This window comes from Colletotrichum paranaense (genome assembly GCF_030867605.1).
Source record: "Colletotrichum paranaense strain IMI 384185 chromosome Unknown Scaffold_27.1, whole genome shotgun sequence".
In the NCBI taxonomy this organism is placed as follows: Eukaryota; Fungi; Ascomycota; class Sordariomycetes; order Glomerellales; family Glomerellaceae; genus Colletotrichum; species Colletotrichum paranaense.
The window spans coordinates 218,644-230,947 of record NW_026848985.1 but is presented as its reverse complement, the minus strand read 5'-3'; the positions used below and the strand labels follow the sequence as shown (position 1 = coordinate 230,947).

The 12,304-nt window shown below is 53.0% G+C and overlaps 6 protein-coding genes across 6 annotated transcripts; 2 read left to right on the top strand and 4 right to left on the bottom strand.

The window, feature by feature from the left end:
• Positions 1–54: 54 nt before the first annotated feature.
• On the bottom strand, positions 55–1,275 carry CPAR01_16671 (short-chain dehydrogenase; the record flags this gene model as incomplete). The annotated part of the gene is made up of 5 exons (XM_060500916.1): positions 55–137; positions 246–437; positions 548–660; positions 750–1,110; positions 1,227–1,275. 5 exons carry the CDS (start codon positions 1,273–1,275, stop codon positions 55–57), a joined length of 798 nt encoding a protein of 265 aa, XP_060340431.1.
• A 1,039-nt stretch (positions 1,276–2,314) lies between these two features.
• Positions 2,315–4,720, bottom strand: CPAR01_16670 (uncharacterized protein; the record flags this gene model as incomplete). The annotated part of the gene is made up of 5 exons (XM_060500915.1): positions 2,315–2,991; positions 3,050–3,979; positions 4,037–4,093; positions 4,145–4,605; positions 4,674–4,720. The coding sequence occupies 5 exons, from the start codon at positions 4,718–4,720 to the stop codon at positions 2,315–2,317; spliced, it is 2,172 nt and encodes a 723-aa protein (XP_060340430.1).
• An 816-nt stretch (positions 4,721–5,536) lies between these two features.
• Positions 5,537–6,292, top strand: CPAR01_16669 (uncharacterized protein; the record flags this gene model as incomplete). Its single annotated transcript, XM_060500914.1, has 1 exon — positions 5,537–6,292. The coding sequence occupies one exon, from the start codon at positions 5,537–5,539 to the stop codon at positions 6,290–6,292; it is 756 nt and encodes a 251-aa protein (XP_060340429.1).
• A 781-nt stretch (positions 6,293–7,073) lies between these two features.
• On the bottom strand, positions 7,074–8,256 carry CPAR01_16668 (uncharacterized protein; the record flags this gene model as incomplete). The annotated part of the gene is made up of 2 exons (XM_060500913.1): positions 7,074–7,930; positions 8,001–8,256. 2 exons carry the CDS (start codon positions 8,254–8,256, stop codon positions 7,074–7,076), a joined length of 1,113 nt encoding a protein of 370 aa, XP_060340428.1.
• A 486-nt stretch (positions 8,257–8,742) lies between these two features.
• On the bottom strand, positions 8,743–9,123 carry CPAR01_16667 (uncharacterized protein; the record flags this gene model as incomplete). The annotated part of the gene is made up of 1 exon (XM_060500912.1): positions 8,743–9,123. The coding sequence occupies one exon, from the start codon at positions 9,121–9,123 to the stop codon at positions 8,743–8,745; it is 381 nt and encodes a 126-aa protein (XP_060340427.1).
• Positions 9,124–10,948: 1,825 nt separating this feature from the next.
• Positions 10,949–12,028, top strand: CPAR01_16666 (uncharacterized protein; the record flags this gene model as incomplete). The annotated part of the gene is made up of 1 exon (XM_060500911.1): positions 10,949–12,028. One exon carries the CDS (start codon positions 10,949–10,951, stop codon positions 12,026–12,028), a length of 1,080 nt encoding a protein of 359 aa, XP_060340426.1.
• Between the last annotated feature and the right edge of the window lie 276 nt (positions 12,029–12,304).

The following is a 12,304-nucleotide window of genomic DNA, read 5'->3' as shown; positions in this document are numbered from 1 at the left end:
ACCACGATCAAAACCACCCGCCCTCATCCCACGCCTTCCATCTCACCAACGAGACTAATGAGCCGTAAACCCACCATCAGCGACCAACCCAGACCCCTGCATAAAACTACTCATATCAGAAGCAAGGAACGTGATACCTGGATCAAGAGCCCGTCAGTCCAAGTACCAAATCGAAGATGCCGTACTTTAATCAAGATACGTAGTTTAAGAAAGACATCAAGAAAGTAATGGCAGTAAAGACTCACAATCAGCAATCTCCTCAGGCTGACCTAACCGCTGCAAAGGCGTCATCTCAACATACTGACTCAGTGGGCTCCCTGCCTCGCGCGAAAAGGGCGTCACGATGGGCGTCTCGATCCAGCCGGGACAAATCGCGTTGATGCGGATGCCTCGTCGGCCATAGTTGTTTGCGTCGCTCTTTGTCAGACCCATGACTCCTGTTGTAGTTCTGTTTTAGTACCTTTACTATGTGGCGTGCTTTACCATGTTTCTCTTTCGAAAGAGGGAAGGTGAAAGGAAAAGGGTAGGGGGTGAGTCGACGACGTACCGTGCTTCGCAGCCGAATACGCCGTCTGCGCCATGAAAAGCGAAGGCGAGACGACGCCAAAGATGGAAGCCACGTTGATGATGGCTCCTCGACCGCGTCTCACTCCGAGGTCCCTAGTCACAAATTCACATCAATACCAAACTCACCAAGAGACACCCAAGCGAATAACGTCGGAAGAAAAGAAGGAAAGAAAAAAACATACTCCTGCTCCAACATAACCCTAATCTCCTCCCTCTGACACCTCCACACCCCATCTAAATCAACATCCACAATCCCGCCAAACTCCTCCTCGTCAACCTCGTGCGTCAGTTCCCCCTTACCCGCGATCCCCGCATTATTCACAGCCACATCGAGGCGCCCGAACCGCGATACCGTCTCCGCGATGCCGGCTTTTACTTCAGTCGCATCGCGGACGTTCAAGGGCAGTGTCAGGACCTCGGTGGAGGGATACTTCTCGCTGAGGAGCGACTTCGTGGCCTCGAGGGCTTGGGTGTTGATGTCGGTTATGGCGAGGCGGGTGATGCCGTTTCGGGCGAAGGCGAGGGCTGTTTTTTGGCCGATGCCTGTTGTTTTGTATTTTACGTCAATATTTCTCTGTTAATAAGAGGAATTGAGTAGGATGTGCGGGAAAATGATGAATGTAGGTCTTTCTAAGTAAATGAATGGGAGTCAAACGTACCAGAAGCCGCGCCAGTGATGAAAGCCGCACCACGGAGAAGAGACGCCATAATGCAATCTTGCTTGCTTCACTTTTACAAAACTCACATCTGACAACGGCGTTGAGTGCCTATATACGGGTTTATGAATGCTAATCCTGGGTGCCGACACTGGATGCGCGGATTACTGAGCGATCCGGAGTGTGCCAGCAATGCCAACTTATATGAAAAGTCCCAATGTAAATAAGTCCACGCACTTACACAGTACACCTAAACCAAACCCAAGAACGATTGATAAGACGGATGGACCGGTGAGACAAGCTGCTTCACTCCGCATACGCATCTCCATCTCATCATCTCATCGAGGAAACACGCGCAGCCACCTTTCCTCGGCGGTGACATCGTCTAAGAAAGCGAGGCGGGAAGATCGCGGAGAAGCATACCCAGCGTAGCTTCCCGCGCGGGTCTACCCACACCACGGGATGGACCGCTCCCCGCAGGCCGCAGGACAAAACAATACCCGGAGTGTTGGCACAAATTTAAGCTTCTATTGTTGGAGGTATCTGTCGAACCACCTCCTGTCACGTCATTCCCAAGTCCCCCTCTCTAATGAGGAGGTGGCATTGAGAGATCAAGATAGCGAAGGGTTGAGTGGGATGGAAGCTCCTTCGGTCAAGGATACTGTTGCGGCGCCCACCCGACGAGCACTCGCATTCCAAGTACGCCTTTATTTTTGGAAATGGTAGTTTGCTCCTTTGACGATATTCCCAAATGCTATCGCTGGACTATCAATTCGACTGAAATAAGGAGTCATTCGCCACCGGTAATCTCTTCTTAACCCATACTACCTGATAAAACGGATTTAACCAGCCCTTTCGCACCCGCTGTTCCAACTATGGAAAGGCAATGCTTGTGTCATGGGAATAACCCTCACAGCATACATTTACCAGCTTTTGGAAGTCAACACTCGTCGACTTTGTTTAGACCTTATGAAAGAAGTTCGACTCCAAGTCTCAGCATGCGGTCTGTTCAGCAGGCAGTACGTCCAAGTTGAACCCAGCCGGAGAAAAGATATGGAAACCCTCCACTGGCGACTCTGAAGTCAACGCAATTAAAGATGCCAGGTTCCATGCCCCGTCGTGCATAATGAGTTATACCGCCCTCCAACCCAGAGAACAATAAGGTGGAGTATCACGAGAATAACGCTTCCTCGTAAGCCCCAAGTCCAAGGCAATCCGCTGGACAGACGTCTCCCGGTTTCCCGCTCATATGGCGTTATCGGCCGCGTGCCGGCCCCGGCAAGCCCAAGATCAAGAGCAGCCAAAATCACCAATGGCGCCCCGACATTTGGGCTAACTACGTACGGCCAGCATGGGCGCGTCAGGCTGAGCATTTTGCTCAAAAAGAAGCCGAGACGCACAACCGCCAGTAGAGGTCCAGCATTGTAGCGCACAACCTGACCTGCTCGCAATCGGCTAATCATGAGTTTGTGCCGCAAGGCTTCCAAAGGTGTAGCAGGGGGTGGCATCAGGAGCGGGGGCGAGCTCAGAGGTTCATCTTTTAGGGAATCCACACTTTCATCTCGCTCTGGTGTCGTGCGGATAAAGCTATCCTGGCTGCGTTGGGCCACCATTACCTGCGCTTGCGGTCGTAGTCTCGGGGAGCTAGAGTCCGATTGTCTTCGTAGACCTGCCGGTATGTCCGAAGTGGGAGAGCCGCTGTCTGCTGCCCGGCTAGGGATGTTGTACCCTTCCTGGGACGAGGAGAACCTCGACTGCTTCTGTGGATCTGCGACCAAGTCAGTTTGATAGATAGCGTCATCTCTAAAGAGTAATGAGCCACAAACCTGGCACGGGTGTGCTTGGCGGCATTGGGGAGTCTAGACTCTGTATCCGGCGTCCGTTGATTCCCATGGACGGACTCGAACTCCTACCTCGAGGGACGCCGTCCATGGTCGACTCCGTTTTCATAGCCGATAGAACTTCGCTCGCGCTAGGCCGCTGCAACGGATCCAGTGCAAGAAGCTTCTTGAGAAGTTGGTACAACTTTGTCGGAAGATCTGGGCGTTCTCTGCGTTCGTCTTGGAAGCCTTGCCAATCTGTAATCTCCGCTCGTAACTCATCAATATCTTCGAGCTCTTCGTTGATGGTGTTGGCACTCCGGTATGGCAGACGACCGAAACACATAAAGTAGAGAATCATGCCAAGAGAGAAGATGTCGGACTTTGTGGTAAAATTGCCGTAACGCCCGGTCGTCAAGTCTCTCCTCAATACCTCTGGCGCGCAGTAAGAGATGGTTCCGGTGGATCCAGTCGACTTACGGACCATATTCTCAGATTGAACCTCGCCAAAGTCGCTGATCAGGCAGATTATGCCGCTACCCTCTCGATGCAGGAGACAGTTACTTGGCTTCAGGTCTCGATGAATGTAATTGGCAGCATGAAGGTATGCCAGTCCAGAGGTGATGTCTTTGAAGAGCGAGTAAATCTCCTCAAATGACAGCAATCTCTGCGAGGCGAACTGGTCGCGGGGCAATTCAAGCTGGCCTTTTGATTTCCGTCGCATCTGAGCTTTGAGCTGTTCCTTGGTCGTTTCCTTGGGTTGGTCCCCGATGATGTAGTTGAGCAGGTCACCACCATTACAGTATTGCTGTAGAATGAAAGCGCATGCCACGCTGGGACCGAAGCGTGTCAACTTGACGTCCTCGAGCCAGACATGACGGTAAGAGACCAAGTTTGGGTGAGAGAGCTTTGCGAGCAGCTCGACTTCGATGAGAACTGACAGGTTCAGGGTCAGCGTTTAGGACTGAACAAGAGTCGCACATGCATCCGTACCTTTTTCCAACCATGCGTGATCGTCGCCTACAGGCACGCGCTTACACGCAAAGTGACCTATCCATCATCAGTATCTCTGCCAGACAGTCGATTGCTCGGGCTCCATACCAAGTTGACAACCATCAATTTCGTGGCGGACGAGCAGCACCACGCCCTTGCCGCCACGCCCGAGCTCCTTCTCCTCAATGAAGAAGGTTTTGAAATAATTCGGACTAAAAGCATCGCGGCGGATGCGGCTGCCCTCCTGGACAGAAGGTGTACTAGAAACGAACTCGGCGTCTTCGGCTTCCTCGATTACGGCAGCCTGCGGGTGGGGTAAGCTTGGTTGCACAATGCGACGAATCGGGCTGGGCGGGGGATGATGGTCGGCGCGAGAGTCGTGGCCGCCGGCACGGAGCATGCGAAAGTAATTCGGGTCGACAAAGGAATCATGGTGGCGGGCGCTGTCGAATTGACGCTCGGGGGAGGATGATCGCAAAGGCTGGCGGCATGTCGGGCATTCGGACAGGCCACGGATCTCGAGTCTCTGGGAGGACGGGTCACGGACTACTATAGCGTTGCGGTGCCGCCTAGAGGAAAGCACTGTCAGCAAGATGCATTATCTGACCAAGAGGAAGCAAAATGAGGGTAGACCAACAGGACGATTTCGCGACCTTCGCGCGGGTGGTATGGGATCAGCGACATGGCCGGTCGATTTTGGTATGCTACGCTGGGGTCGTCGGACCGACACAAAGGTCTAGATCATGGCCCAAAAGAGGGCAGCTGCGATGCTTGTTTGTTCGCCAAGCGGAGAAGTTGCTTCGGCCGGGTGTCTTGTGACAGGTAAGCGGCATGGACTGCGAAGGTCGGCGTAGGCGTGTCGGAGGGAGTCGCGATGTTAGGTGAAGCTTCAAGGAGCTACAAAGGCAAGGCGAAGCTCCTGAGTGAGTCAAGACAAGGTGGTGGTCTAGGTGTCCAGGTGAGGATTCCTACTGCATAGGTGAGGTAAGGTGAGAAAGGTTGTTTTGTTGACATTGAATGACCTCACACTGTCTATGGAGCCACCCAAATACCCCACGTGCCCCGCCCCGGAGCGTTCGAACCGCTCTGCGGGGCGCCCATGACTGCCGGGCCAGAGGAACCCACACTGTGCCACAGGCACAGCCACAGAGCATCCAAGTAACTAAGCAATCACCCTTCACCAACCCTTTCAGTAACCAACTCACCTTCGTGTTTGCAATTGCTAAAACATGATCATGTTCCTGTTTGCTACACGAAACCATGGAAGTGTTCAAACATTTGATGATTTACAGTTTCAGCTAGGTATCATGCGATTTACTTTTGCAAGACAGCAATGTCACGATGATATTGCGCTGAGCTTATTCAGCTTCTCCAAGTTGTCAGGCAAACATACGATATCTGCAATGATGAGGTAGATGAGTCCTCTATACGTATCTGAGATCTCGCAATGCAAGATGAGATGTTTGTCTGCAGCTTCTACTTGAGACATGCCAAGCTGTCATGAGAAGTATCTGTATCCCTCCCGAAGACAATGCGACCCTCTGCCGGAGTTATATCCAGCTCACCATGTCTTCCCACATAGTCCCTAGGGATCGTTTCCAAAATGCACTACTAATTCTCTTTCTAAAACCTCGAGACTTGTGTCACAACCCGTCGTTGTATCAACTTATCAAGGGCCTCAGGACTTCGTCGACTAGTGAGCTTCTCCCCCCTGCCCAGTTAACGACGATCCTCTCCAACTCCATCACCACCAACCCCCGGTACCGTGGTGAATTGACCAGGGCAGTCTCCGTCGCGGTTACACTTGCTGGGCCAGCTCGGGCCCGTCACCAGGGGTTTGAAACAAATAGAGCCTACCTACGGCTACGGACACAGCTATGGGACCACCGCGGCATATTCGCAACGGGGCGGCACGGAATTCGTATTAAATCGCACCAACGAACCCTTCACCGCGACTCAAAACATCCCCAACCTGGCAACCCCCCTCAACCCCCGGCTCAACCTTGCCCGTCGTCCACTTCCAGGCTCTGCGCAACGGCAGTGTCTCTTCACCGCCGTGCTCAATTCCCGACAACGGAAAGGAAAGCGTGGATGTGTCAACGCAAGGTCTTCATCCACCACCGTTGTGGCCACAAGATCACCGAGCTCCTTGAGCAGTGCGAAACGTTCGAGTGTCCCGGCATTATGCAAAAACCCGTCATCAGCAACCGCTATACCTGCATTGTGCGGACTTGTTTGTGGTACGGCCAGTTTTGAAATGAACTGTGGTGAGAGAGTGAGTGAGACAGGAAGAGAAAATACCAGAGAGTTGGGGAGCATCTCCTGTGTAAGTGAACTACTTCACTATATCCTGCGATATGAGCCGAAAAACGACAGGTTTCTCACAATCGCGTCGACTAGTTCCAACCTTCGCATCCAGCTCATGCAATTAGATAGAACAGCATCACAAAGCCTCATCAGCCCAACATTATACTTCTACTTGATTCCAGCTACTAAAAGTCAACCCCTACCTCAACGTCCAATCCGAGTCCCATCCGTGCCTTGCATTAGCGACGTGCATCTCTAGTAGCGTCTTTTCAACACTAAAGCGATCCATCGCGCAAGTTTGTCTGATGGTCTAGGTCAAATACGGCAGCTCAACATCGGTTAGACATTAGAAAGGCCTGCCTCGTCGCTTCAAATGACCGTTTGGAAGTGAATGAGAGGCTTCATCTATTCACAATTTTGAGCAATGTTGATAGTTTAAACCAATTAAACTCCGAAAAGAGAGAGTGCTCTCTTCCCGATGGGTATCATATATGTCCAGTTCTGCCTAGCTCCTGTGGTATTTAACCCCTTCCCGGCTTTTCAATCACCTGAACACTCCTTTGCGCCCTAAGATACAAAAACACTGTACAAACTGAAGAACCAATCGTAAAATCAAAAGGTATCAGAAACGCCACCAATCAAGTGATGAAGACGACCAACGTGCCCGCACGCCAAGTGGGAAAAGGCCACCTCGCCGATGAGAGACACATCGTTCACGAGCGAAAAAGCCCTAGTGAATATCGCGATCATGCAAAATCTGCCACTTGCGATGATACAAATTAATATGCGCTCTCAAGGCGTCTGCCGACTCGTAGTTATCCGTCGTCCCCGTCGGCACACATAAACAGCACGCAAACATGTTCCTGTCCGAGTGCGACTTGGCCAGGAACCGGCTCGACATGCGGAAGCCGTCCTTGAGAACAATGTAGTCCTTGTTGCCGGGCAGCAGCGGGTTCCATCGGTACCCGCACTTGCACCGCTTCGGCGCGTCGGGGATCGGCTTGGAGAGGTCAACCTGGAGCGTCATGGCCTCTGGGCAGAACATGCTGAAGACGCTGACTTTGGGGCGGAGGAAGGCAGAGGCGGTAGTGCTGGTCGTGTCTGCTTCCGAGGGCGCGAAGATGGAGACGGCGTCGCTGGCGATGGCTTTTGGTGTTGGCGGCGTTGGTGGAGGCGAGGGCGGTTCTGATTGGAAGGGTGCCTGGTCGGTGCTGATGGTCATGGTCATCGACATGTCGTCGTCTTCCTCCTCCTCTTCATCTTCGTCGTCGTCATCTTCGTCTTGAGAGATGATGCTGTGGTTGTTGGTTGACGAGCTACTCGAGTATTGCGAGATGGGCCTCGTATGCCGCGAGCGGGGCTTTGAGATGGGAAGGTGCTCGGGGATGTCTGGGCGTCCGGCGGCGAGACGGTGATATAAGGCACCGAGGGCCTGGACTGAGGCGATTCTGACAGACTCGGATGTCTGTATGATATCTGAGATGTTGAGAATGCCGGTCAAGCTCGAGTCAGAAGAGACCCTGCGTAGGTGAGAAACCCGACTACTGAGGTTGAACAGCTGGTTGGAAAGCATATCCCGGCATGGTGCTGTTGAAGCTGTTAGCGTGGCTGCAGACAGATGGAAACGGGTTGCGACGTCGATGGGGTGGAAACTCACTATCGCCGGTGGAGAAATCGGTTCCAATAAGAACAGTCGCAATGTCATAAGTCTCCTCGATCTGATTCCTCGCAAGCTCCAACGAGATGCTCAAAGCACATGTAATGACATCCCTTCGAATACCGGATTCTGATGATTTCCGACAGTAGTGGTTTCCAAGTGTGCGTTTCCTCTTCCATTGGGTGTAATGCTCGGTGCCCTCGGCGTATAACTCTTTGAGAGACGACACAGCCTCATCGACTGTAGTTGCCTCCATTGTTGACCTGTCACTTTGATGGCATGATGGAGTGGTGACGAGAGTAGGTAGGATTTACGTGAAGGAACTAACTTAGTGTTGAAGGGAGTGAAAGTGACGAGAGGGAGAGAGAGGATCGTCTGGGAGGGAAGGGATTAAGAACGGCAGCCAACGGAAACCGAATCGGGAAAAGCAATGTTGGCGGGTGGCCGGCAATCAGCTGAATGGGTGACCAGGGCGAGCTGAAGCCTGAAGCCTAAAGGAAGGGAGGACGGGAGAGTTTTGAGGCCGGTGGGAAATGGCAAACAGAGTGCTTATCGGCAGATGGGGGGAACACGACTCAGAACAAGCTTCAAAGCGAGACAACAGATCGAGGAGTGGGTTACCAACAGGTTGGGGCCAAACGGGCGTGCGTGTGTGTCTGTTGATGAAGTGGGTTTTCTGGTTTCTTTGATGCTTTGACTCTCGAAGTATTCATAGGCAAGGAAGGTATGGAGACCGGATACATCATACAGCGTACAGAGTTGGTAGGGAACAAGAGTCTAGAGGGTGTGCTCGGGCTTCTTGGATCGACAGGAAAGCCAGGGAGGAAATGGGGGGGAGATAGATCGGGCGTGGAGCTACGGACACTAGAGCAGAGCAGATGGGCGGGCAAACTTTTTGAGCCAATGTGGCGTTGGCGGGCGTTGAGTTGGTGGACGCCAGGACGCCAATCTCACGACTCGAGGTGCAAGTCGTCCGAACGGGCGCACGGGAACTCGAGGGGGGCGGGTAGCCGACATGACATGAGGCATGGGACGGCTTTGGCGACCTAGGCGTACGGAGTACTGCGTAGAAGACGGAGTAGACAGGGGGGTTCAATGGGCATGGTCCATGGGCAAGGGACATGCAATGCCTGTCAAGTCGATTTTGGCCAGAGAGTCATGTGCAACGATCTTTTGGATGTGATTCTCGTCTCATCCCGCCGTCAGCCGGCGGATGGTGTGCATGCTGACGATGCTGCTGCAGCTGAGGTTTGGTTTGGTTTTCTTGGGGTCCTTCTTCTGGGGGTTGGTACTTGTTTTGGGGGTCGCAAATGAACGGAGAAAGAATCGAGAAGGGTGAGAGAGTGTTTGCTTTTGCTCGGAAGGGACCGGTAGAATTTTCCATGTTAGCAGCTCGCTAATGAGTAAAAACATACGGTCAAGTGAGTACTGTTAGTAAGAATAGGTAAAACAAGAGGAAATACCCCCGGGACGACTTGCTGTGCCAGGAACAGAGATGGCCAGGATGAATGCAGGGCAAGGCAGGCTGGGGCCATGGGAGCATGGGGCCAGGCCAAAGTCGCCAAACAAAAGTCGCTTCTATTCGTTGGGATAATACTATGCCACCGTATTGAAGGCGAGGCGAGTCGAGGCGAGTCGGAGGATCCCACGCGTGCGGTTCCAATTGGCAATCCGTTGCTGTTGGTGCTGCTGCTGTTGCTATGCCTGCCGGTGACTTCAAACAAACCACCCAATCCTTGATTCCGTGATGACAAGGTTAAGGTAAATGTGACAAGACAGAGAGAGAGAGACTGAGAGTTGGGAGTTTCGTCCGAATGACGACGACGTGACCGGGGTCCCGCCCATCCCGCAAAGAAGTCAAGAGTTCAGACGTGTCATTCGCGTCAAAGAAAGATGGGCTCAGATGGCACCGATGGCACCTTGGGGATCCAATGCGACCGCGCCGTCTGTGCTCAAGCTCAGGGTGGACACGCCGCACTTTGCACCATACTATGTACACAGTAATGAATGATGGCACATGGATCCTGACACCCATCAATCTATCAAACGGTCAGCAACCTTGCACCTTGTCCGGTTCGCAGAAACTCGACGGGAAATCCACGGCCAGTCCGGTTCAGTCCGATTCAGTTCTGTCTGCTGTCTGGTAATGTCCCTGTCATTGTTGACTGTTGACTGTCCTGAGGCAATATAGAGACACGAAAGAGAGTGATTGAGTGGGAAATGAGTCCATTGAAGAAAGGCTGAAGAGGAAATTAGCGTGCTGACTGGGCGGGCGCTACGCTTCCCAACTCCTACCTCAGTACGGAGTACTTAGGTACTTACTAAGGTAAGGTAGAGGTAAAGCAGCCTCTAGGTACGTACTCGCCTAACGCCGTCCACCGTCGGTCCATCCGGCGAGCCGGCCCCGAGCTGTGGGCCCCCGTCCTCGGTCTCCCGACATGGCGATTGGCCCACCACCGCAAGCCATCGCTAAAAGGTACTTTTGGATAGGTATCTCAGCCAAAGGGTCTCTCTACCTTAGCCTCTCGAGGCTTCCATTGGATCCTCCGCTGCGATCCTTCATCCTCTAAGCCGTCAACTCATTATCATCCAAGCCGCAAAGACAACCCGAGACAGGCACACGCTCCACGTCACATGCTAGCCCTTCAACATCACTGTCGTCCCGTCCGCATCGGACCGCCAAGCATCGTGGCACTTCTCCCCCTAAAGCTGCTTAAAGACAGCTAGCGTCCGGCTTGAGGCTTCCGCTGCCACGACCACCGCCGCCGCTCATTCACACAAGTGTACCTCCTACGTTCCTGGGCAAGCCACTTCTAGCCTACCTACATCCGGTCTACACAGTCTTATCAGCTCAGCTCAGCTCCACGCTTTCACATGGCCAAGCCTAAAAGCAAACAACGTGGCCTGACTAACATGCTTGGAGATCCGGAATAGTAAATCATCGCACAATGCCGCCTACTCGTACTCGTCAAACCCGTCAGAGCTGCGACCGGTGCCACGCCCACAAACTGCGTTGTCCAAAACAGCCTGGCAACGCCATTTGCAGCCGTTGCTCCAAGGCCGGAGCCGCATGCGTGTATAGCCCCGTGGGCACGCTGCCGGCCTACCGGGACTTGGCTGCAGGACTGGGTGATGATGCCCTGCCCCTTTCAAACGGTGCGACGGACTTGGACTGGGGCAACTTTTCTTTCGATGAGATCTTGGGCTTCTCGTCTGTTCAGCCTTGCGATTCAGCGTCATCTCGCCCTGATCAAGCACCACTAACACAAGCCCCGGCTAATCCTCGATCCCAATGCTTTGAAGAGCTTTCTTCTATTACGGCCACTCTAGATAGAGCCACGAGGGGCCTTCCCCCTATTGACAAGTTCCACGTCCCTGGCCCCGATTCCAAAAACTACTGTCTCGAGATATCCCAACAGTACAGTCACAAAGAGTCTCTCGAGCTCCTACTGGCCGAGACCCAAAAGCTGGTCGATGTATATCCCAAAGCCGTACAATATGCTCTGGAACAGCGCCCAAGCCCCGACTGCAGTGTGCCAAACTGCATACACACCTACAACTCCATCACCAGTCTCCCAGACGAGCCCTTTGCAAACTCGGCGCAGCTGACATCAAAGATCGACTATCCGCTACTAAACCTCCTTCTCTGCTGCCATTACCGATGTGCCGATGTCATGGAACTCGTCCTCTGCCACGTCCAGCTGTGTCTCAGGTTCCTCGCCGCGGCCATGCAGCAGGATGTCCAGCCTCACGAGTTTGACGTTCCAGAGCTCAAAATTGGCTCATTCACTCCGTCACGGCGATCGTCGCCTTCCATCATCATGGCGATTCTGGTCGATCTCCAGTCCTCCCTGGCCAGCTGTGTCCCGCGACTCAGCTCAGCGCTGAATGAGAGGGAAGGGGATTGTGGCAAGGAAGGCCGCATACTTTTGCTTCAATGCGAGCTACTTGCAGAGAGAGCAGATTCCATTGTAGACCGTCTGAAGAAGCTGAGAGATACTCTCAGCAATGCAGGGCTTCTTGCGTAGAGTCTATCGCGGCCAAGCGGGCATTAGTGTGTCCAACGACGTGAAGGTTTCACATTGGCCGCTTCTTATTGAAACCGAACATTAACACCAATCATATTGATAGGATGTTGAAGCTATTGGTCTAAGAGAAAGCACATACCCTTTCCCCGGGTCATCTTCCGTTCGTGCGTCGGCAGTTCTGGCGATGGCATGGATATCCCTCCATGAAAAGCATCACAACCCCTCCTCCTTAAACTTATCAATACCTCAAACACATATCACAGGTGACCTTAAGTT